The sequence below is a fragment of the Neltuma alba genome, unplaced genomic scaffold (genome assembly GCF_004799145.2).
Source record: "Neltuma alba isolate B1F8T4 unplaced genomic scaffold, ASM479914v2 tig00011617_pilon, whole genome shotgun sequence".
NCBI lineage: Eukaryota > Viridiplantae > Streptophyta > Magnoliopsida > Fabales > Fabaceae > Neltuma > Neltuma alba.
In genome coordinates, this window is record NW_021636268.1 from 5120 (window position 1) to 31190 (window position 26071).

Sequence of the window (26071 nt, forward strand, 5' to 3'; positions counted from 1 at the left end):
ACAAAGGGGAGGGGAGGGAGGGGGAAGGAAGGGGAGGGATTTTAATGATCTCCTGTTTGGATTGATTGGAGGGGAGGGGAGGGAGCAATTTTAATAATACCTTATTTTGTTCTAATAAAAAATTGACTATTTTAGCCTCATAAAATTTAAATGAATTTTCTCACTTTTTTTTTTGTTAAGATATAACTATATATATAATACAATTCACCAATTTTGAGTTACAAGACATAGTCACACACTTATAGAATATCAAGATAAAAAGTTACGAGTAATAGATTTCAATCTAAGAAAAGACCTTGAAGGTGAAAGAAAATACCAACAACCTCTTGGAATTAGAAGAAGAGAAAAAAAAAGTTTACAAATGCTCACTAATTTTGGAGACAATTATCTTAATAACCTCTTGTTAGATGCTCAAAAAAACTCTCTTATGTAGAAATGTTTACGACTGATTAGAGGTTAACAAATCAAAAGGGTATATAAGGAATTGAAATATTATCTCTCATCTCCCCTCCAAAAAACCCCATTTTTGGAGGGGAGGTTAGAAGGAAAGGGAGGGGAGAAGAATCCCTCCCCTCTTTAAAAAATATCTTAACCAAACGAGGGAAGGGGAGGGGCTCCCCTCCCCTCCTAAAAAATTACACCAGCCAAACAAGGGGAGGGGAGCAACTCCCCTCCCCTCCCCTCCAAAAATCCCGTACCAAACATATCGTAAAGGGTGCAAAACTGTCACAATTCTTGTTCAAAAACATGATTTCATGATCACTAGAATATGAGAAGTTTCACTGTATACTTTCCGACTTCGTAAGATAAAGATTTTACCGTAAAATGTATTTCAAGTTTGTAAGATAGGAAGTAGAGCCAAATCAACGCCATGTTAGCAGCAAGATATAAGAAGCATATATCCAAAGGTCTTCGGGAGTACTTCATCTCCGATCAAAACGAGGAATCGCCAAATAGTGAAAATCAAACTAGCGCGAGTGTGAGAGTATAAATCACAACCAGCGCAATCACGGGCACCAATCCTTGGAACAGCCATGGCGTATCCACCTTGATGTTATCAACACCGGAAACAGGTACAGGTACGTCAGCAGGTGGAGGAAATGGCAGAGAAGACGGAGAGGATGGCGTGCGAGGGGCAGGTGGAGGAGGAGATCTTCGAGGAGGAGGAGGAGGAGGCGGAGGTTTCCTTGGAGGGAGCCTGGGTCGCGGAGGACGACCACCATCGGTTCCATTGCTGGGCAGTGCAAGAACTTGGACCTGTAGTTTGAGTCCTTGTTGACAGTGCCCTGCTCGCCCACAGACGAAGTACCTAATTCCTGGTTCAGTGAGTTGAATTACAGTCTCTCCATCATCGTAAGTGCCGATGGCGTTGGAGATTACACAGGTGTCATAACCAAGCTGGCTAACTTCCACCACGTCGTGGTTCGGCGTGTATCTGAACACTGTCAAGTCAAATTGGAAAAGCAGCAATGTAGTTAGACTTCGTTGTGATTATCACTTCTTATTTATACATTTTTCTCGAATATTTGGTCCATTCCATTCTACGCGGAATCGCAGTTCATCAGTATTCATTTACAAAATTTTGAGAAAAGAGATATTTTCATGCACTCTGTTCAAGATTGCTGCATCGCACGTCGTTTGGTTGCCAAGAAACAGAATGAAAGAAAAAGAATAGTTAATAAACACGGCACAGAAACCACGCATGTGTTATTCCATTAATTCTGTTCTTCTGATCATCTTAATTAGTCCAATGAACTTGTTAATTTACTGCTTCGTCTAGACTTATAATAACGAATTCAGATTTGGTCAGTTTCGCGATCAAAGAAGATAAGTACTTATTCAGATTATAGAGCAAAAGAAAGTGCACCTAGATTGTCACCAACAAGAAAATTGGTCGCAGCAGCCCACAATTGGAGATTCGAACGGAGGTCCCAGCCGGCAGGTCCGCCGACGGAGTGGTTGTACGCACAGACGCATCGGAAAAAGATCGAAGTGATTATTATAACAACGAGAGCCTTCCCAGCCCACCCTTGCATTTTTCCTTCTGACCAAACAGAGAAAAGCGTGCATAAATGTATCGATCATAGATATAGTCAGATTAACAGGGTTCACAATCTTGATGACGAATCCTGCTAGTAAAATGCCAGGCGAATTTCTGAATTCATCGCTACCGAAACATTTCCGAATCAAGAATGCTTTGCACAAACTACATCGAAATTAAAATGCAGGTGATGCTGAGACGAAGATATAGGTAAACAAAATCAGGACTAAAAATAATCGGAAATGGAAACGATGTTTTGGATTGCGTAGCAAGATTTACGGAGGAAACAACACAGTAAAAGGAAATTAGCATGCACGAAAAGAGAATGAAGAGTGTCAATATATCAAAAAGAGCAGAGGAAAATAAAATTCTGTACCAAATGCTACTGAAGCAGAGTATCTTTTCTTTTCCGGTGAGCTGCGCAGAAATGAGGATAACAGTATGGCCTGCAAGTTTTAAAAACATAACGTCTATGAATCTCTTCCCGCCCTAAATGATGTGTGTGAGAGCGGGCGGAGTTAACGGCCTGACGCCTTTTAGTTAGAGTGGGTATGATATGCTGCAGAGGCTCTTCCCACGCACCCGTGCGCATGCTCTTCATGAAGCCGAACAAGAGAGAGAGAAATGGGCTCAAAATTTTGGATTAAGGATCACCCAGAGTAGGGTTTGATTATTTAGAGTGTTGTACGCAATTTAAGAAAAAATATAGACACATTTTTCCACCAAAAAAATAATATAAACACATTTTACCCAAAAAATTTTGTACACACAAAGTCAATGTATATTATTTATAAGCGTTGTAGTCGAATGGTACGAGGGTTTTCAGAGTTTCAGTTTACAAATTTACAAGAACAAAAGAATTCCACAGCCAATGAATCAGTAGAATAGATTAGGGTCAACTTGAGATTAAATTAGTCATATTAACATAATATAATTTAATTAAAAATAATAAAGCACAACAACATTAATAATAACTAATAACAAAATGCGAAGAAATTCAATAGTAGTTTGATTATAACAATAACAAAATATAATAACATTAAAAATTTTGATCTTTACGATTTCTCAATAATTAAAATTATTAATTATTTATACCAAAATTGTCATTAAAATTTATTTAAATTTATAATGATTAAGATAATGGGAACTGAATTAAAAAAAAAAAGGACCAATAACAACATAATTATCCAAACTGGTTTATTAGTGATTTACCCCAATTTGACTGATTTCAATTTTTGGCCGATTGAGCACTCAAATCAGACTAAACTACTGACTAGTTTTTTTGGTTGAACTGACCGTTTCGGTTCAATTTTTTTCCCTTATGAATTTAATTCTACCTCCAATCTCACATTGTCAATTCCTGTCTTTTTAATTAGGAAAAAAAAAAAAACCAAGAGTGATGTAGAGGGTTGATTGGTCCAAAATTTTGATTGAACTAGAATTTGACAAACTAAATCAACACTCTTTTTTATACTCTACTATAAATTTATCATAAATTCAACGTATTACAAAAAGATGATATTATTTTTTTTCTTAATATAAGAGCTAATTGATTAATTTATATACATTAAAAAAATTAAATAAATTACTTTAAAATATTTATATCTATTTGTTTTAAAATTAATCTATATGACTTATTAATTGGAGGTAGTATTAATTCAATAGAGAAAAGAGACAAACGCCAACCTATTGGATCGCTGGCCAAGCCGGTTGCACTGGATCAAAATGGGGGATAGTTCAATCGAAATTTGGGATTAATTGGAGGATGAGGTCAACTGGCTTGGTCAATTCGGGTTTCCACTTTCAGTGCTGCCCTGCTCACCCCGCGTTGGAAGTCCGATTCAACTCAGCGTTACTTTTTTAATTGGACCAAAATTCAGCGGGACTTCACTCCACAGTCTTCACGCTACTGGACTGTCCACAGTCCACACGCACGGGAAGGCGGAAATACAAAGCAATAGTATTACATACTCAGATGCTCTCTCCAAAAAGACAGATCTCCGATACGATTGTACTGGAGAAACTGAGAGCGCCAGAGAAAGAGGAGGGTTTTGCTTCAGATGGCAACGACGTCGTCTTCCACCGAGGAAGCCAAGAACAAGGACGAGAGGAAGAAGCGGGGGTTGGGTTGGATTGAGTGGTTGAGAGGGTGGTTCCATTTGGTTTACGAAATGCTATTTCAGAGAATAATGGCTAGTCACTTGCAAAACCCCATGCCTCTTCCTCCCATTAATGACCTCACTTGCATTGTCACAGGATCCACTAGTGGCATAGGCCTCGAAATCGCCAGGTTTGCCTTCTTTGGTTTTTGTTTTTTTTTTTCCCCAGCTAACTTTTGCTTCTTTCTTCATTTTCCTATAGAAGCAAACTGGGTGAAAATGAACTGAATTAGCAGGAAGCAGGCTGAGAGAAAATGTACTGAAACTGCAATTATCTAAAAACCATTTCGGCTTCCTGCTTCTCCTTCGTCAGCTGGGAGATTTGTGAAAATCGATTAATAAGAATAAGACTGGGATTTTTGTGGTTGTGTAATTATGGAGTTTTAGACACTTCGGGGTACTGCGTTTTTGCTGTTTTTGTTCCGAGGAATCTTTGGCAAGGAAGATCCTTACTAATAATAGATGGTACATATTTACTTATTTGAGTTTCCTAGTCCTACATTTGCAAGGCAGTCAAGCAGAGCCCCACGTTACTATTTATTTAACTTATGGGCGTCGCCTTTTCATTTATACAAACGGGAAATTGATGAACTTGGGCTTTTGTTATTCGTTCATCATGCAGGCAATTAGCTCAGTCAGGGGCCCATGTCATTATGGCAGTAAGGAAGCCACAGGTAGCTCAGGAGTTGATACAGAAGTGGCAGAATGAATGGTCAGGGATGGGCCTTCCTCTTAATATTGAGGTAACTTACATGATCATTAGGGACATCAAACTTCTATTTATGAGCAAGGTTTGGTAAATTCTGTATGATGTATGTGAAGTTATATATGTTAGCCTTGTTGGTCAGCTTACTTTTGGCAATTGATCTTAATCATTTCAATCCAATAAGACACTTCTTATCTTTGAAACTTTACGTCTTGCTTTAAATCTTTTCATTAGATCATCATATGCTCTTATCAGCTTCGCTGAACATGCATACTTCATAATAAAATTTTAGTTGTTAAATTCCTTTGTTGTTTAATTGGCACCTGCTTGTGGCTTCTCAAGGTGATGGAGGTTGATCTTCTCTCGTTGGACTCTGTTGTGAGGTTTGCTGATGCATGGAATGCACGCTCTGGACCCCTACATGTTCTCATTAATAATGCTGGAATTTTTTCCATTGGAGGTTGATATTTCTGATTTAATAAATATGATGCTGAATTTTATTGGCAATTTCATATTCCTATTGCTTTGGACTTACAGTCATCGTCAATTACTGACTCTTCACTTTATATACTGAGACATTGACTACTTGACTGTAGTTTGTGAAATCACATACCGTGATATTTATTTTTATCAATTTTTTGAATGATACAATAATAGGCTTAATTTAAATATAGGTACCTTTGGATTGATTCTCTTTTGAATATCTCTAAAACTGACCCACTCATTTATATATTTTCTTCTTCAGAGCCACAGAGATTTTCAAAAGATGGTTATGAGGAACACTTGCAAGTGAATCATCTAGCTCCAGCTTTGCTTTCTGTTCTTCTTTTGCCATCCCTTATTAGGGGTTCTCCAAGTCGAATTGTTAATGTGAATTCCGTTGTAAGTCCCTTACTGCTTAACTTTAACTTGCATGCACAAGGCGTGATCAAGCACCAAACTGTTTCTTCTAATATTTTTAATTAAATCGATAGAGGTTTTATTAGTAAGTGTTTGTTTAATAAATTGAACAGGATCATTTCTTAGCTTTGGTTCCTGCTTAATTTCAAAATAAACTTTATTGTGCTATCATCTAAACAGACATAGTTTGAAAATTTATGTTTTTCCATTTTTTTAATTTTTAATTCTTTTCTAATTTGATTTGGAACACGCAAATGCTAGATCATAATTTACCGTGTAAAACATAATTTACAAATCATCGGTTTTGTTGGAAAAATCCCATGAAATGTTTCTATGAGCACCTACAGTCTGAGTATATGACCTACGTTAATAGTGTTGTCTATGAAACTTGCTTGGTCAAATACTCTTTTAACTTGTAGTACTGACTTTTGGGGCGAAATATGTGCTGATCTTCATTCAATTAAGCTAAAGACACGAAAGCTTCATTTTTGAGTGTCCAAAGATGAAAGGAAAGGAGAAACATTTCTATATTTATTAGTTTTCATTTTCACCAGGGCTGGCTATTCTTTTCCATAAAGCTCTACAAAATTGCAGATATTTTTCTTCACTGTGATTTTTTTAATTATAAAAATGTCATGTGAAATCTGACTTTTTATTAATTCACATATTTCAAGTACTAAAAGGTCAGGTGTATGTGTGAAAGAAAACATGTTAGAGACTAGTGTAACATGGAGCTTGTTGTTTTACATTTACCCAAAATTTTGTACTAGTATGATATTATTCTGTTCAATGGCTTTGTTTCCATGGATATTGCTTTACTGTTCCATGGCTCTCTAATAACCTGGTATCATGCTGTTTATTTTCATTTTTTTTCACCCTAATAAATCTTATTGAGTGCTTTGTCCATTTTCTTTCTTGTAGATGCATCATGTTGGCTTTGTTGACCCTGATGACATGAATTTCACTTCTGGAAAAAGGAAATTTACGAGTATGTTGGGGTATTCTAACAGCAAGCTGGCACAGGTGCACTTAACTTTCAACGTTTTAAACTTTTGATATCAAAGGCTGAGAATCATATTTGAACATTTTATTTCTCTTTCCTTTTATCAATAAAAAATTATTTTGAAACCTACTGAAAGTTCCATATATAAGGAAGCATAAAACCAATTATATATATGGATTAGCTTGCCAATCATATTCATACTGCTTGTGTTTTGATTTTATTTTATGCACTCCCCTTAGACTTCAGAGCCCAATCACAGAGGATAAAATATTAAAATCTCCTTTGGCTTTCTTATTCTGTTAATGACAAATGGTTGTGCAGCTCAGTTTGCTGTTTGTTACTATTTTAGTTCATTTAAATAAATGTTGTTATTGTCTTATTTCACTATAGTTTATTTGATTTAAACTGCAAGTGCAGTGAGGCCTAATTACCCATTTTTCTATTGATACAAGTCCATTTCATTCTTTTTATCCTTTAATTACCAATACTTTAACTTCAAAGTCAGAAACATTGGGTGTGAGACAGATTAACTTCTACATTTTTCCTTAAAACAAAACAGCGCTGATGGAGAGCCTATCCCTTTTCCCATTTGGTTTCTATATTCATTATAGTCGTATTCTACATGGTTGCGATCCTTGTGCCATTTCTCTTGATTCCTTGACCAGCAGGTGTTTTCTAATTTAGCATCAACAGCTGGGGACAACAACAATAGTGCTAACTTGCTTATCCACCACTTAGGTTATATGATCATGCATTTCCTTATATTTAGCTGAGTTATTTTCACTGCTTATTTTTATATTTCTCCTATTTTACTTCTGTTTTCAATCATGAGTATTTTCTAACTGGAAAGGTGCTGACATGGGTTGACTAAAAATTTTGTGTTCTGAGATGTGGCTTATGCTGTTGCTAACTTGTTTGTATTATGTGAATAATCTAGTGCTTGGTTTGTCTTCGATTGCTGTGTACTCCTGCTGTAGGATAGTCTAATTATATGCATTTGTTGTCGCATGCATTGTTCTTGATAACTTTTTAAAGTTATAATATTTCCTGTTGGCTGGTCTTTGTTAGAATGAATTCTTGCTTACATTGTTCTTGATAACATTCTTGATACTTGATTTTCCTTGTGGTTCTCCTTTTTTCTATTTCAAAATTCACGCTTAATATTGGCTTCCAAAGTTGATTTTTGCTTTTCAATTATGTAAACTCATGTGAAAGTGAAATTACTTTACCTTCCATCTCTAAGCTGTGACTGGAACAGGAGTTGGCCTTTTGATTGCAGGTCATGTTTAGTACTGTTCTTACAAAGCGACTCCCTGCTGAAGCTGGCATCAGTGTAGTGTGTGTCTCACCTGGAATTGTCCACACCAATGTTGTGAGTCTTCTTTAATTATAATGCTCCTACTATATGGTTATTTAAAAAAAAAAAAAAAAACCCCTTGTGGAAACATTCCGGAGACAAGAAAAAATGTTTTCTTTTTGGAGAGCATGGTAATCAATCCATTTCTAGCAGGTTACATGTCATTGTGCCTTAAGTAGTAGAGTGTTCTCACAGAAGTTTGTGTGACATATGGGATCATAGTAACTAACATTTCCATTGAATATGATGCTGATGACTCGATTTAGAAACTATCATTTGGGTCAAGTACAATGTCTCGCAAAAACATGTTTCATGAAGTCCATAATTGCTACAATGCATCCTCAATCCTGAACTAATCCAAACAGGCTCAATTTCATCTTCATCTGTGGTTCAGTAGTTGTCTCCGCCCTTTATGTTTTACTTAATAAACATTTTGTATCTCTTGTGCTTTCAACTTTATCTCATGCAGGCAAGGGATCTTTCCAAATTAGTTCAGGCTGCTTATCATTTGATCCCATATTTCATCTTTAACGCTCAAGAAGGTTAGTTCCTGTTCCTTCAGGCTACAAGTGAAGTGCTTAACAATCATGAAGTGCTGAGGCACCTGGGGATAGACGGTGGCTGTTGCCTGTGTGTGATAGATGTTTGATGTGATTGGCTTGTTTTTTGATTTCTCATGCCTTGTGTTGTCCTAATCATTCTAAAAGTTTCCTCCTCTAACTTAATCATAGAATGAATTAAATGCAGTATGTTACAAAAACTTGATAAAAGCATGTCTGAATAATTTTCTGATGATCTATCTTGATTCTCCACCACAAATGCAGGTTCCAGGAGCACACTTTTCGCGGCCACCGATCCCCAAGTTCCAGAGTACTGTGAAATGTTGAAAGCAGATGAATGGCCAGTTTGTGCCTATCTCTCTCAAGACTGCCGTCCAACAAACCCATCAGAAGAAGCACACAACATTCAAACATCATATGAAGTGTGGGAGAAGACATTAGAGATGATCGGCCTTCCTTTAGATGCTGTGGAGAAGCTTATAGAAGGAGAAAAAGCAAAATGCCGTTATGGGACCCAAGAGGAGGAGTAATTGAATTTACGCTGTGCTGGACGCTAACTGTTAGTGATGTGGGGAACTATATGTGTTGTAATAGAAAGTTGAATGAATTCAAATCATTTGGCCTCGAAATGTTGGGGGGACCGAAATTGGTACGAGTTCTAGTTCACTTAATTGGCCAGTTCTTCTTGCTTGGAAACTGTAGTTCACTTAATACCTCTTCTTCTTCTTCTATTTGATTATGATTGAGGGAGTATCTATAAAGGTAATTTAGAAAAAATTAATAAATGTGAGAAATAGGTCTTATATTTAGGATCAAAATAAACTTAAGAATTGAGTCATATATTAAGGATTGGAGGAGTACTAATAATTCTCAATATCTGAAAATATTATTCCTAATGTCCCGATAGCATGCACGGCCATATATAACACAATAAAACAATATGCTATGCAAACACTTGTTACATTTTTTGGGTGAATTGAAATTTGATTTTTTGTGTTTTTGGAAATATTGTGACGGTTCAAACCTGCCACCTGAGCTCATCTCACGTGACTTTTTTTTTTTTAATAAATGTTGTGAAATCTTTTCATTTAATTTATTTTACACTGGCAATTCTCGTTTGTGTAAAAATTAAATTGAATTAGAAAATAGAGTTATATTATGCATGTATTAATATTTAATAATATGACTCATTTCATTTTTATATTAATCTTAAATTTTTAGGAATCAATTTGAGAACTGATCCGTATTTAGAAAATAAAATTTTATTACGAACTCATCAAAAGAATCTTTTTCACATGTTATTAGCAAAAACTTTAAAAGTTATTCCTAAATCATAATTTTCTCTCATTACATAATTGGGCTAGACTATAATAGGTTTTGGGCCCAATAACATAATCTACGAGCAGACTGGGCTTGTAGTTTCAGAGCTCCAGATCCAGTGGTTCTCCGATCAATGCCAGCCCACGTTTATTCGGCAGGCCTTTCACACACCTGATTCAGCCTTCAAATTCAGCTTGTTCTTCAGTCGTCAATTCCAGTATAAGTGACGCACTGACCCCCAAGAGTTCTCCGCAAGGATGAAGCTCTCCTGTGAGGCTATCTTCGGTGGACTCACTCCTAAAGTTACTGCTTCGTTCTCCTACAGGGACTGCGTTCCTTTCCAAAAGCATCTTCTCAATTTGGAAACCTTTTCTTCTGTCTCTTTCCGCCATAGAAAATGGTTTGTGCTCATTTCACAGCCCAGCTTGGTGAAGAAGACGAAAGACAATTTTGGCAGAACTGGTTGTTCCACTTCTAGCCAATGCAATGCTTCTGTAGCTTTTGAGGGTGATTTCGTGGTGGTAATTTTTACCATTTCGTGTTTATCGATGACCCGGAAGCAGAAGTCGCCAAGCACCTGGCGTTCATGGAGGTTCCCGCTCATTTTTAATCTTTCTTTGGGTTCATTAGGGACATTAAGAATTTCAGCTCACTATTCATGCATGCACCTATTGATACATGTACACTTTGGCAATCATTAGTGGTTATTTGTTAATGTTAAAGAGTATTAGCTCAAAGGATATTGAATATATTTCCTGATATGTTGCACTTTTGGGGTTAATTGCAATTTCCACATTTTCCTCTCAGGTGTAAATTTTTGGTCTGTTGACAGGGTCTTGACATAAATGGCAGAATTTACATAAATGAGCAAGGTATAAATGCGCAGGTTAGTAAGTCTTATGCATTGAATCTATTAATTCTAGACAAGCTTATGGACAGTCCCCTCCCCCTTTTCTTTAACTATTTATTTTCATCTATATAAGCAAGCCGATTTAGGAGTTGTAAGTAATTCTATCATGAGACATCCGTAAAAAGGTTTATGTTGGGCTGGGTTTGACTGTGGGTTCAAATATCAGTACATATTGTTTCTTTGTGAATTACCCAATATTAGATCTTGACCCTTAACAGAGGGGTCCTAATCCAAACAAAAGTTAACTTCCCTAGAGCAACTACATGTCAAATTTGGTGTTTCGGAGTCTAAAGAGTATATGTTTCCTGCTGATATGGTATATTACTCTGTATGCAGTATAGTGGACCATCAAAGAATGCTCTGGCATATGTTGAATGGTTAAGGCAAGATGACAGATTTTCTGATATCCTGGTTCAGATTTCTCCATCACTAAAAGGGCATGCCTTCCCGAGATTGAAGTTGCGGTATAAGCCCTCACTTGTACAGGCAAGCCATATATGTTAGTGCATTGTGTAGTATGTCATAAAATCTTATCATGCTTACAGAGCAAGTTACAGTTGATAATGCTTTATAGTCCCTTATCTGTATTTTATCTGTCATGCAAGAGTTCTTTGAAACTAATTATCATGCAGTGGTTAAGATTTCTCTGAGCTGTAGCTTTTGAAATTGTTTCTGTGTCCTCTACATTTGTTGTCTTTATATGTTTAAGTTGAACAGTTGTTCTCAACTTAGAATGAAACCATCTCTCTGTAACTTTTATTTGTTCTACAGTTGGAAGGTGGCATATCACATCTTCCTCTTCTTGATTCTTCAATGCGAGCAACACCTTTAGCCCCATCAGAATGGAGAAATAGATTGGAAGCAATGAATAGGACTGGTCTTGCTTCAAAAGAGTGTCCTGACACCAATTACATTCTATTGGATGTGAGAAATGGTAATAGTTCTGTTCTAACTCCAGCTTTGTTTTTCTTTACCCAAATATGCCGGGAAAAAAGAAAAAAACTGTTTAATTGTTCTTTCTTTAACCTGTTGACTCATTTCATCATATTCTTGCTAATTCACAATCTTTCGTCATTGCCAATGGATGAACTTTTTTATATGAATCTGATCTTAAGGCAGTTCTGTGGCTCATATACATCATAGTTTCTGTTCTCATTCGTAGTCAACATTTCCGAAGATCTATTTGCATGCTTGCCCACCTATTTTTAGTTTTGGAAAACTTTATCACTGTCATAGTTCTTTGTAAAATAAATATATTATTCTTGATATTCAGGTTATGAGTGGGATATTGGACATTTTCGTGGTGCTGTGCGCCCTAATGTAGACTGCTTTAGAAGCACTTCATTTGGCTGGTCCCAGGAAGAGGTAGGGTCATTATTTGACGTGTCCATAAAATATAGTTGGAATTTATCATGATGCTTGCTCCTAATAAAGCCATACGTGGTGTGTATTTAATATATGTTTGGTGTAGTTGAGACTTTTCACATGTAGGGAGGATGACAAGGCATCTTGCAAATTATAAAAGTAAGAGCCAAAGAGGCTAAAAATGTATTACCCCTGCCCGATCATTTATTTTATATGTTTTTGTTATAAAAAACTTTCCTTAAACAACTAAGAGAAAAGCATGAAAGAAATTCAATAAACACAGTCCTTTCCTATAATATATGTAGCGTTATATATATGCTCTTGAAGACGCAGGCATTAAGCTCCAGCCAATGCTTGAGAATTGAAAAATACACACTCATGAAATTTTGATATAATGCTACTGAAACATATGGTTAGCTGTATACATTATTTTTTAAGTAATTCTATTAAATCCTGTTTCTCTTGCAGCATTCTAGCTGTTTATTAAGGTTACCTATTTAAAATATTTTTCTTCTTAAGGTTAGTAAAGAGGTTTGCCTTGGTCTGAGGTTAGCATATCATCAGTAACTGGAAAGAGGTTTTGAAATTGATCTTTCCATTGATGACTGGTAATATACTTCATTTTTGTGTTTATTCCAATTTAGGTGGCTGCCTCAGATCCTTTAGCAAATGTAGATAAAGAAAAAACGAATATATTGATGTACTGCACTGGAGGGATTCGTTGTGATGTATATTCCACAATACTGAGGTAAATCATAATGTAATTTTTCCCTCTCTTTGTCTCAGGATGGCAACAAATACTTCTTCCATTATAAAGTTCTAATAGATCATATTTCACTATCAGTTATCACTTCCTAGGCTTAGTTGCATATGGGATCTGTTTTCAACACAGACAATACGACTCTCTACAATCTATCCTTTGAACAACCACAAAAATTAACCACCGGCTAAATAATTTATGAAACTAAAAATTAGCAAGATAACGACTCATCACATGCTTCTGGAATCGAGTAACGCTGCTTAGACCTTTCTTGGGGGTTTGAAGTTATAAGAATGAGATATCTGGCTGAGGATGTGACTAGGTATTTAAGATGCAAGCCTACTCTAACACAGGTGGGCTCACTCCACCTGCTTGCATGGCACATGATCATTCCCTCCTTTTTATGGAAGGAAACAGTTGACTAATGGAGCTGAAATGTATTGGTTGGAAATGCAAGATATTCATTTTTTTCCCCCTAATAATACTGATTCTGATGAATTGGTTTTGTGGATATGCCAGAAAGAAGGGCTTTCGGAATCTGTACACCTTGCAGGGAGGTGTTTCTAACTATCTAAAGAATGAAGGTCCTACGGAATGGGTAGGAAATCTATTTGTGTTCGACTCTCGTCTGTCTCTGCCTCCTTCTTCATACCATCCTGGAGCCACAACTGAAACAGGCAGCACTCAAGTCTCTGCAAATGATCAGTTTGCGAAATGCTACATATGTGGTTCTCAAGTCAGTGAATTGAGGCATAGGAACTGTGCAAATCTTGACTGCAATTTGCTTTTCCTGTAAGATTCTCTCGCATTTCCCTTTATTTTTTTTGGCTCACCTGGCATTTTAGATTTGCTTCAAATCTTTTGTCTTACAGATGCTGCAGAAAATGTGTAAAAGATGCAAGGGGATGCTGTTGTTGGAGTTGCACAACTGCTCCTAGACTTAGGCCTGTCTTAGACGGAGATCAGAGATACCAAAAATGGCACATCTATCGTGATATTGATGAGCAGACCACCGTAACAACTTGAGCATGAATATATGGACCTTCCATACATCAGTATCTTATGTTAGCACTGTCATTAAACTTCGATTTATTTTCATTATGTGGATATTGCAAGAGTGCTTTGGAAGAAAATGGAATGGAATTTTACTGTAGTGCGAATAGATGCAAGGTTTAGTTTTTGAAAAAAGAAAATTTATATTTCACAGTTCACGCTTCATGAATCCTTTAATTTCAGATCTGTGTTTCTGAGAGCATGTGCATGTTGGCTGAGTGCTCATATAAGGGGTTAAGGGCCGTATTAACATGACTTTTAACACCTCTCTTTTGGTAAATAACATGAAATTGACACTTGCCACGCTACATTGCAACAATATCGTTGATTTTTCCCCAAAAAAAAAAATTTATGAAATTAAAATATTATTGCAACAAACAGAAAATATTATGTCTTTAGAACAAAATACGATTGTGGTAAAAACTTTTCTTTAAAAAAAAAAACTTCTATTGTAACGGCATACTTTCAAAACCACCAAACTTAAACCGCTCATAAACCTTTTTCAACTCTTAACATTTTTTCCTCCTCTTGCGACCACCCCAATTTTGACAAACTTTTAGGGCAAGTTTTAATTTAAAGGCTAGAAAATATATTGATTTCATGTAGAATTTGAGAAAGATAATTAACTTGATAATTTGGAAACTGACTTCTTTTCACGACTTCTAACTTGGATTCAGGTTTGCCAAAAAAAAAAACCGTGCATTTATCATAAATTTGATTTGTTTGATCTTTCAAAATCACTTAAAAAAAAGTCATGCATAAACTGAACAAATTGAATCTAAAAATTAATTAAATTGGATAAGTTAACGCCAAATCGATCAATTAAATTTAATTTTTTAAGTTTATCTAATTAATAACTCAAAAGAAAAAAAAATAGAAACTTTGCATTAAATATTCACTGTTTTTTTATCTTATTTAACTTATTATGTGTGTATGCGCATTCAGTATGAAGTATAAAACTTGATACAGGCTGCATTATTTATAAAAATATAAATAATGAAACTTATTTTAAATTTTATGAGACATATAAAAATTGTGCCAACTAATTAAAATAGAACTACGATTAAGTATTTCTTGGGCCAACCAACAATTATTAAGGATTCAAATTGCATGTGGTATGCTTTTTTTTTTTTAAAAAATTAAGATATAAGGTTTATCGGTTAGAAATAGGGATGTAGACCAAAAAATGAATAAAATTGATTTAGAACATATGTGTGTGTGTGTGTTGGCCAAAATCCATTTAGTTCAGATATAAACAATTGATTATAAACAAATGATACTTCTCCTAATAAGACAGAAAATAACCCAAAACTCCAAGCATGATACCTGAAATATCAGTTCATACGCATATGTTGAGAATTAAGACCCAATTGTGTCAATGTGAACACATGATTTATTATTAATTAACTATACAGCTTACAGATTATAAACAATGTCACTCGTCTTTGAAACTGCAGTAGTAATAGTGGTAGTAGTAATAATACTAATAATAATTTAATCACATCCAGGACAAGGCATAACATTCTTCCTAATCCTAGGCCATCCCATTATTATCTTCTATTTTGATAAGGGAGGGAGGATCATTTAAGTGCTAGTGTTGTGGTTTGGAAGTTAAGGCGTGGTGCAACCGTGCAAGCGAACTCCCAAGTCTCACATGGTGGAGCGGAATACCCACCTAAGGGCAGGTGGATTTTAATTAACTACTTAATTAATCTACTCAATAATTACTTTTTTTTTTGTTCATGCCCTTTAAACAAGCGTGTACAAAGCATAATAATGCCGGGCTTAAATCTTTTTTTTTTTTTGCTAAGTACAAATATCTTCGTATTAAAGATAATTCTGCTCCACGCATACTAAATGTGGGCATTCCTCTCAGCAGGAATTTGAATTTTGATTCGTTACATTATAAGGGATTAACCTATTCTATTAGACTCAACTCATGTTAATTAAAATCCAATACTTTATCAAAACATGATGAATGGTAGTGTTATTGGGTTAGCTTCCCATTGGGAAATTATTAAATTATAAGAGAAGAGGTAAATGAAATTTAAGATTTTGTAATTATGATGAAACGTATTCTAAATGTCTTGTAGTAAATAAGAATAGAAGTGTATTGCTTTCAATTCTTAATATAAGATTAGGTTAAAGATTCAATTCGTCTCTAGTAATTATTCATTTTGCCCTTAAGTAATCCCTATATTTTTTTTATACAAAAGTAATCCCTACGTTGATTGTATATGTTAGAGAGTTACTATCAACAAATAATTCAAATGCACACTATGAATATAGAGATATTTTAAGAAAGACATATTTTTATTATAAATAGCTAACTTAAATAATTTTACTGATATCTATAAATTAATTATCTACCTTTTTTTTGACTATGCATATCTATTTTCTTATTAGAGACAATCATATTCAAGGTACTGTGAGATACTAAATATAGGCATATTTTTAGAGAATATTTGAATTTTGATTTACCATACTATGAAAGACTAATTTTTTTTATTAGACTTAATTTTTCTTGGTATCTAACTTTTATATTAATGAGTTGGGATAATATATTATAATCCCCAACCCAAACCCGAACACGGGAGAAATGTGCTGGCCAGCGCTCCTTGGGAGTAACTGTGACTGACCACGATGAAGCGGACCGGAACAAAAAGAGCCCAGTAAAAAGGGAGCGTCGACCTTACTTCAGCAGCTTTTTTTTTTTGACCAGCATTACTTTAGCAGCCTACCACATGCGCCCTAGTACTTTTATCTTCTCAAACTAGACAATAATAACTGCAAGGCTCTTCTCATTTTCCAGCAACTTTCTTTAACAAATTGAGTCAATATCTGACCTCAGAGCTACTTTGTTGTGTGAGTTCTTGCCATCCCATAAAATCACCACAGGGAACACATGACCTAAAGTAATTTATGCTCCATTTAGATGTACACAGAATCAACATACAAATTCACTTGCAGTCAGATATAAAGGTATATATATTTTTGTATATACTTGCAGATAAAAGAGATTAGAATTGTAAATTTCAAATAACTATCCAGCCCAGCTTTTATATAATTATTTCACCAACTGTTAAAAAAAAATTAAAAAAGAAGTAACAGTTAAATTTACTAATTAAAAATTAAAACATTCATCATTCTCAGTCACAAATTGTGCGCTTAGACATATTTGAAGACGGAGTGAGAATAATAACTCTCGGGTTAGAAATTAGAAAATACATACTACTCTTCAACAGTTTCATCATCATTTGTCTCATCATTAGCTTGTGTAGTGTCATCATCAGGAGCGTTCAACAATTCTTGAGCAGCTTTAAGAGCCCGCAGCCTTTCTCCACGTGATGCAGCAGCTTGTTCGATGGAATCATCTTCATCACCCATCTTTACTTCAGAACTTCAAGAGCTTCCAGTTGCTCTATACTCAAATTAGAAAGCGAGTTCATTATTAGAAGCCTTTGCTATTCCTTACAATGATAGAAGAAAGAAAGAATAGAAGGAATGGGAGAAAGAGAGCAACTTAGAATTCAGAACTTCATCCCATAAATTCACATAACTACTCTCAGGTAGATTGCGTCCGTTGGTCATACCAAAGAATAACAACTACTAACAACTATAACTCCTTCTCTTCCCCGTTCACAGTACTCCTAACACACAACACCAGAGCAGCAGCACCTATGAGACACTACAAATTGAAACAGAGAAATACATCTGCGGATCAGGTACGTATCAGATATGTAGCATTTCATAGGTATTTCTTTGCTCAAATTACAGGGATGAATACTTCTGGATAAGTTTTGAAATGCCCGTACTTTGAACAAGTCGTAGCGTCACACCGGAATCAGCCGGCGCCGGCTCCAAGAATGGAACAGGGAAAGAGAATAAAGGAATAGACAACGGTAAGGAGGAACAGGGGAGGAAACCGCAAAAAAGAAACACAAAAGGGGAGAAGAGAAAGAGAAAGACGTAAATTGGAAACCTAGCTGGTTATTTCCTTACCGACGAAAGTTGAGATTCTGCGGAGAAAGCACCAAACTCAGCTCGGAATCGCCGATTGATGAGTGAAAGCCGAATAGGAGGCCGTGTTGTTTTGGCGATGGAGGGCGGGGAACACATCATAACAAATTGAAAAGAACTTCATTATGTTTTGCAATTTAACAATTTATACAAAAAGCATCATACGGTAGAGCCTGTGTTTGATGCCTTTCATTTTACGGCTATAAAAAAGCACCAAACACAGGGAACACATGACACATTATGCTAATAACAAATTGCAAAACACAATGTGTTGTGTATAAAAAAATAAAAAAAAAAGACGGTAGATTCGTTGATCAATTGGCGCCAAGCCAGCTGGCCGAAGGACTTCCGCCTCGCGCTCGCGGTCAGGGCACGAATTGCTTGCGGCACCATGCTTAGCCTATAAATAACAACCCAGCCAGTGGCTATAGCGCCCATTTGCATTCAAAATTTCCCCGCATCGAGCAAACTCTTGAGTTCTCTTCTCCCGTCAATTCTCGCAGTCACAGCCGAAAGCATGGTGATAACAGGAGCCTCTTTGAATATGGCATTCTTTCAATTTGATCGTGTATTCTAAATGTTGATTTCATTCTTTCAGGCCGTTGCACAGCAATTCAGGCGAGCTGAAATCACCGAGCGCCATTCGTTTCTTCTCGTACCTTTCGATCCTCTTGTAATATTAGTTAGCTTCTCCTTTTTTTTTAATCCGAATCCTGTGTGTGTTTCTCACTGCTTCGATTTCTGATAGACATAGTTGATTTCTTCAAGTGAATTCAGATCTCCTAGCAGAATGTAGTTACAGATTTTACATTGTCTTTCTGCTGCGATCAAGTTCTAGCTTAATCTGAGGCGTCTCGTTTGATGCCACGAGTAGCCTATAGTGGCCAGTGTAGAATTATTTCGACGAAACATAGTGTTTTTTCAATTTGATCGTGTATTCTAAATTTCTATTTCATTCTTTCAGGCCGTTGCACAGAGAGTCAGGGAAGCTGAAATCACCGAGCGCCATTCGTTTCTTCTGGTAACTTTCTATCCTCTTGTAATATTAGTTAGCTTCTCTTTTTTTTTAATCCGAATCCTGTGTTTGTTTCTCACTGCTTATTTTTCTGATAGACATAATTGATTTCTTTAAGTGAATTCAGATCTCTTAGCAGAATGTAGTTATAGATTTTACGTTGTCTTTCTGCTGCGATCAAGTTCCAGTGTAGATTCAATTCCATCAGACTCATGTGGAATTAATTTGACAGACGAGGAACTTGCTTCGAATTGCCACATTTAATACAAGTTACATCGGAGGCCTATTTCAACATGAGGAGGAGCCGGACGAGGAGGGGGAGGTGCTGAAGGGGGAGGGGGAGGCGGGAGGAGGAGGGGGAGGCGCCGGAGGAGGAGGCGCCCGATTAGGAGGCGCCGGAGGGGGAGCCATCAGAGGAGGAGGCGCCCGCTGATGCGGGCGATGCCGGCAGCGGCAGGGACGAACAGGAGGGGGATGAGACTGGTGGTGATGGAGACGAAGACCAGGAGGAGGAGGAAGCAGAAGCTGAACAAGAGGAGGAGGAAGTAGTAGCAGAACAAGAGGAGGAGGAAGCAGAAGCAGAACAAGCGCAGGAGATCGATTATTTTTCGGAACCAATGGACAAGCAGGGAATTCTTCTTGATTTTTTTGTACCGGACAACCTGGCCGAAGGACCTCTACCTGAGGAGGAAGAGGAAGATGACGTCCCGTGGTGGGAAAAGTCCACCACGGAGGATGTAGGAAAATGGGCCAGTCCACCCTTGGTGGATTGGACCCGAGCCCAATATCATTTGGGACTCCAATGTAAATAGCAAAACTCATGGGTCCTTAACTGTAATTTTTGCCCTTTAATATATTTTGCCAAAAGGCGGGAACGGTTGTGCAGAGGAGACGGTTTTGAGACGGTTTTTGTTTGAATAAACAAGGAGTTACGAAACTGATCAAAAGGGATCAGTTTTGTGCAGTAGCATTATGCGTTTTTTTCTCCTCCACAAGTCTCTCTCTCCGTCTCTCCAAACTCTCTCTCCGGTGCATTTGCTGTGTCTATCAGATCCGATTTCGTCACCGTGATCGGACCTCCGCGTGGCAACATGATTACATTGCAGACTCTAGGTATGCCCGAAATCCTTCATTGGTATCAGAGCATGTGATTTTTCTTGTTGATTCTGTGGCCTACGTTTTCATATCAGTATTTTTTTCTGATTGTTCGGTCTGAGTAACTTGTGATTTGCTTCAATAAATTATGCAAATCCTCCATTTTACCTTCAGTATGATAGTTTTTGTGTCTTATATTTATATTTAGACATATTGGGTTGCTTCTCTGCCTCTGTGAAAATCGTTTTATACAGTATCTATTTTCGGCCGTACGTTTTTGTTTTTGGGTGTCTCGAAATGAAGTTTTTTTTGGATTCAAAAATTATCCCATTGCGTAGAGCTCGGAAAAACGAAGAAAATGATATAAAGTACACTAAAAACGGACACCGAACGGCGAAGATACGGAGGAGAGAAGAAACCAGGTCCGACGGATCCGTCGGACCCGACCCGGTTGCAGAAGCTGGGTCAAGGCGACTCGGCTAGAGGTTGAAGGAGACCTCCAGGGGCCAAAACGGCGTCGTTTTGGCCCCTCCTGTAAAAAAAAAAGGGTATTTACTGGGCTGGACGTAGGATCCAGCCCAGACCAAAAAAAAAAAAGGAAGGGGTGTACTGGGCTGGAGGCAGGATCCAGCCCAGACCAAAATCATAAAAAAAAAAAGGAATTTGAAGGGAACCGGTTGGGCCGAAATGGACCCAAACCCAACCGGTCCAAATACTTTTTTTTTTTTTAAAAGGGCCTGTCTGAAAAAAAAACGAATTTAAAAAAAAATTGTTTTGACCAAGCAGCGCCACGTGGCGCGTTCTGCCACGTGGCACCCCACCTTGGCACGTGGGGACCACCATCTGACAGGTCGTGGCGCGTGGAGGCCGCCGGTTCGGCGTGTGTAGCCTGCGGCGAGCTGCATGGAGGCGCGTGTAGTACACGCACCGACTAAGCGAGTGAGAAAAATTTTTTCTTCAATTTTTCGCTAATTTTTCCTTCTAGGGGCGCGTGTAGGCGCGTGAAAGGTCCGTTTGAGGTGCGATTTGTCTCTAAAAATCCGTAAAATCAAGATTTTATTTTGATATATAATTTGATAATTTTGGAGATAATTAAGGATCTATTTGTGAGTATTTTCAGTGTATTTTCTGGTATTTTTCATGCGGAAATAAATTCCAGAATATTCAAAATAATTTAAATTATTTTGTTCTAGGTGAAAATGAAGCAAGAGGCTTCTAGTAGCATTGAAAATATCCAAGATGGTTCATTGGAATACTTATACATGGATAATGCAGTTCCAGAATATGAACCAGAGGATGAGGATCCTGAAGAGGACCCTGAAGAGGTTCCTCAAGAAATCCTGGAGGAGTTAATGGATTCTGGACCTGAGTCAGAATCTTTATTTCCCATTGAACCCCTCCGTACCGAACCTCATTTGGTCTGTAATGATTCACTAGATCTTCCCAATAAAACCGAAGTAGAGGAAGGCGAAGAGGTGGATCAACCCTGTACCCCTGCTTTAGCTATGAGAATAGCTGAAAGTGATGCAGCTAAATTGACAAACATAAAAGGCATCAATGGTGTGCTCGCTAGCTACGTCCATTACATGACCGATAAGAAGAATACAGAATTCTACCTTAGAGTCATAATGGAGTACATAAGAGCAATAAGAGTTAGAGGCGAACCTAAAGGCAAACCCATAAGAAAGTCTTACTGGATTTGGGCCATAGAGCTAGTGTCCTCCTTTATGAACAAAACGCGTAAACTTAGAAGCCTAAGAAAAGCAATGCTTGATTACATTTATGTTCATATCAAATGATGTAATATTTGTATTCGCCATGAATTTGTGATTTCATGCATTGTAAACAGACTAAGTATGTTATTTCATTTAATGAAATTACTTGAATTATTGTTGTATGATTATTTATGAATATCATATGTATGCCTTTTATAAGTGGGAGCTTTTAGAAGATGAGACTTCTAAAGGTTTCAATCTTTGAAGTGCTTATATAAAATTCTTGATAGGACATGATGATTATTGCTAGTATCTGTGTGATGGGAGGTACAAACGTATTCTCTTGATCATAGATCTTGTAATTTCATTATTTACTGATCGAGGATAATATAGGCACATTACATTGTATACTTCATTGTGCTATATAACTGAAATGTTCTTTGGTTCGGTTCTCTTCAAAGAGAACATAGATTAATGTGGGATAGATTTGTCACAGAACTAAGAATGGCAACCAAGAACATAATTGCTAAATTGAACAAGGGAGAAAAGCTTAACGGGGACAACTGGGACATCTGGCACCGAAAGGTCCAGTATATCCTAGAGGAACAGGATGCAATAGAGCCTCTCACCACTGCTATGGTTGAACCTGAGGCTGGCAACACAAACCAGCACAGGAGAGACCAAGAGGCATATCTAACCTGGAAAAAGAAGAATAGCATAGCAAGAATCACGCTTTTGAGCTCCATGGCTGATGACCTGATGTGTGAGTTTGAGTCGCACAAAACTACACAGGCCATGTGGATAGCATTGAAGGATAAGTTTGGCGGAGTCTCTACGACCAAGCTTAGAAGGTTGACAATTAAGTTTGATACCTATAAGCTCAAGTCAAACAATCCTATGAAGCAACATCTGAGAGAGATGGCCAATATGATCCGGGAACTGAAGGAAGCTGGACATAATCTGTCTGATGAGCAGCAAGTGCAGGCTGTCATCAGGTCGCTCCCTGCAAGTTGGGAGCACATGAAAGTCAACCTAACCCACAATGAAAACATCATCACTTTTAACGATGTAGCTAAGCATCTGGAGCTGGAAGATGAACGTCTAGAGGCTTACAAGAGCTCTGGACAGACTTATTTAACTGAGGATGCTGGTACTTCCCAATCTAAGCCCAATTTCAAAAAGGGCAAGAAGCCCCAAAAGAAAGGGAAGAAGGGCGGTCCTCAATTTAAAAAGGGCAAGAAACAATTTAAGAAGAAGGGAAAGAAAGGCGGGAAGAAGAAGCTAGACCTGAAGAAGGTCAAATGCTTCGCCTGCCAACAAATAGGCCATTTCGCACGTGACTGTTCCAAACAGGCTGAAAGCGAAAAGGTATTAGTGAATTATGTGAATTCACATGTTTCATATGTTTCTAGTACTGTTTTTCTAACAGAACCTGTTTCTTCTTCTTGGATTATAGACTCAGGCTCCACAGACCACGTAAGCAGGCATCGGGGATCCTTCGTGGAATACCATCGGTTTCCGTATCAAAGCAAGTGGCTTTATGTTGGGAACAATGCGAGAATCGAGGTTCGAGGCATTGGCACCTGCAAGCTTGCTTTGCGTGGTGGAAAGACCTTGATACTCCATGATGTGCTTCATGCTCCCGACATCCGACGGAATTTAATTTCTGTTATTTGCTTAGTAGACTTTGGGTTTAATGTTTATTTTCATGATAAAGTTGCAGACATTTCCTTCAACTCTGAATTTTATGGTTCAGCATTCAGATTCCAGAAATTTTTTGTTATGGATCTTGCTTTTGGTTTTAACGCTCATGATTGTTTTGCTATTTCTTCAAGCAATCCTGATATGAATATCTGGCATGCTAGACTAGGACATATTAATCAAAATAGAATGATTAAACTAGCAAAAGAAGGAATGTTGGGCACAATCCCTAACATGGAAATGTCCTTATGTGAAAATTGTCTAGCTGGTAAGGCAACTAGAAAACCTTTCGGTAAGGGAACAAGAGCTGAAAATCCATTGCAATTAATCCATTCTGATATTGTGGTCCAATGAGTGTGAGGGCGAGACACGGAGCTTGGTATTTTATTACCTTTATTGACGATTTTTCACGATATGGTCATGTCTATTTGATCTCGCATAAGTCTGAAGCACTTGAGTGCTTTAGACGATACATAAATGAGGTAGAGAATCAAATAGATAGTAAAATTAAAGCATTACGTACTGATCGAGGTCGTGAATATTTATCTGATCAATTTAAACAGCTCTGTGAGGAAAAAGGGATAATTAGACAACTGACTATCCCTGGCACTCCACAACAGAATGGAGTGGCTGAGAGGAGGAATAGAACTCTTCTAGACATGGTTAGGTCTATGATGGCTCAAGCAAACCTACCAATTTCATATTGGGGTGATGCTTTGTTAACGGCAACCTTCATACTTAACCGTGTGCCCTCAAAATCAGTCGCTTCCACACCCTATGAATTATGGACAAAACGCAAACCGGATCTAAGTGTCCTAAGACCCTGGGGGTCAGCGGCATATGTTCATGATGATTCCCACAAGCATGGGAAATTGGGTCCTAGAGGAAAGAAATGTATCTTTATAAGGTACTCTGAACAATCTAAAGGATATGTTTTCATAGGTGAAAACGAAGATGGAACAGTGACTGAAATGGAATCAAGAGATGCCACATTCATTGAGACTGAATTTCCTAATAGAGGAGATGTTGACCGCACTGTATCTCTTTATGAGACACAGGAACAAGTCAGTGCAGAACAAATTGACAGACCAGAATCGTCTAGGTGTGTCAATCTGAGTGGGAGCCAAGAAAGGTCAACACCAAGACCTGAACAAAGAAAGAAAGATAAGCAAATAGCTCCCGTCAGAAGGAGTAACAGGGAAAGTGTTCCCAAAAGACGCTTTCAAATAGAAGGCGAATCTCTCTTAGTTACTCCAGAAGGGGATGATGAGCCCCGTTCTGTACGAGAAGCCTTGTCAGGTCCTGCGAAAGATGAATGGATGAAAGCTATGGAAGAAGAAATGGACTCAATGAAAAAGAACCAAGTTTGGGTGTTAGTTGATCTTCCAAAAGGGCGTAAAGCCATTGGGAACAAGTGGGTTCTCAAAATTAAGAGAAAAGTGGATGGATCAATTGACAAATACAAGGCTCGATTAGTGGCAAAGGGGTACACACAACAGGAAGGAATAGATTATGAAGATACATTCTCACCTGTTGTGCGTTTCAATTCTATTAGACTTATTCTGGCAATAGTAAACAGTTTAGATTTAGAATTACATCAGATGGATGTAAAAACCGCATTTCTGAATGGTGATCTGGATGAAGAAATCTATATGGAACAACCATTAGGTTTCATTGAAAAAGAAAAGAAAATAAAGTTTGTAAACTCAAAAGGTCCATTTATGGATTGAAACAATCATCCAGACAGTGGTATTTGAGGTTTCACAAAGCAATAACCTCATATGACTTCCAAATGATAGAGGAAGACCACTGCGTCTACATTAAGCGGTTTGAGGGTAATTTTGTCATATTATCCTTATATGTAGACGATATACTATTAGCCGGAAATAGTCTAGATTCGGTGGTGGCTATTAAAGAATGGCTTTCGTCGAATTTTGAAATGAAAGACATGGGTGAAGCAGAGTATATACTTGGAGTTAAGATCCAAAGAAATCGTTCAAAACGAATCCTCTCTCTTTCACAAGAGAATTATATCAACAAGATTCTTGAGCGATTTAACATGAAAGACTGCAATCCCATGAGTACACCTGTTGCCACTGGAGTGGCTTTGAGTTCTGACATGTGTCCCAAAACCGAATCTGATAAAAAGAAGATGGAAAGAGTTCCATATGCCAGTGCTGTTGGTAGTCTGATGTACGCAATGATGTGTACAAGACCAGACATCTGTTATGCAGTGGGACTGGTGAGCAGATTCCAGTCTAACCCCGGTGAAAAGCATTGGAAAGCAGTGAAGAGGATCTTGAGATACTTAAAGGGCACTTCCAATTATGCACTGTGCTACGAAGGAGGTGACCTGCGTCTTGTTGGGTACTCCGATGCTGATGTAGGCGG

General features: G+C 37.5%; 4 protein-coding genes across 4 annotated transcripts; 2 read left to right on the plus strand and 2 right to left on the minus strand.

Annotated features, from left to right (window-relative positions):
• Positions 1-963: 963 nt before the first annotated feature.
• Positions 964-2036, minus strand: LOC114715861 (uclacyanin 1-like). Its single transcript, XM_028900765.1, has 2 exons — positions 1868-2036; positions 964-1442 (listed from the first exon to the last, which is right to left on the minus strand). Exons 1-2 carry the CDS (start codon positions 2034-2036, stop codon positions 964-966), a joined length of 648 nt encoding a protein of 215 aa, XP_028756598.1.
• A 1796-nt stretch (positions 2037-3832) lies between these two features.
• LOC114715858 (dehydrogenase/reductase SDR family member FEY-like) lies at positions 3833-9422 on the plus strand. The gene is made up of 8 exons (XM_028900762.1): positions 3833-4331; positions 4823-4943; positions 5249-5366; positions 5652-5788; positions 6728-6829; positions 8089-8181; positions 8636-8708; positions 8991-9422. Exons 1-8 carry the CDS (start codon positions 4102-4104, stop codon positions 9254-9256), a joined length of 1140 nt encoding a protein of 379 aa, XP_028756595.1. The 5' UTR covers positions 3833-4101; the 3' UTR covers positions 9257-9422.
• Positions 9423-10303: 881 nt separating this feature from the next.
• LOC114715859 (rhodanese-like domain-containing protein 8, chloroplastic) lies at positions 10304-14243 on the plus strand. The gene is made up of 9 exons (XM_028900763.1): positions 10304-10446; positions 10560-10638; positions 10879-10932; positions 11293-11442; positions 11728-11890; positions 12230-12321; positions 12966-13069; positions 13601-13873; positions 13954-14243. Exons 1-9 carry the CDS (start codon positions 10304-10306, stop codon positions 14105-14107), a joined length of 1212 nt encoding a protein of 403 aa, XP_028756596.1. The 3' UTR covers positions 14108-14243.
• A 5214-nt stretch (positions 14244-19457) lies between these two features.
• On the minus strand, positions 19458-19991 carry LOC114715860 (pollen-specific leucine-rich repeat extensin-like protein 2). Its single transcript, XM_028900764.1, has one exon. The coding sequence runs from the start codon at positions 19989-19991 to the stop codon at positions 19458-19460; it is 534 nt and encodes a 177-aa protein (XP_028756597.1).
• Positions 19992-26071: the final 6080 nt, after the last annotated feature.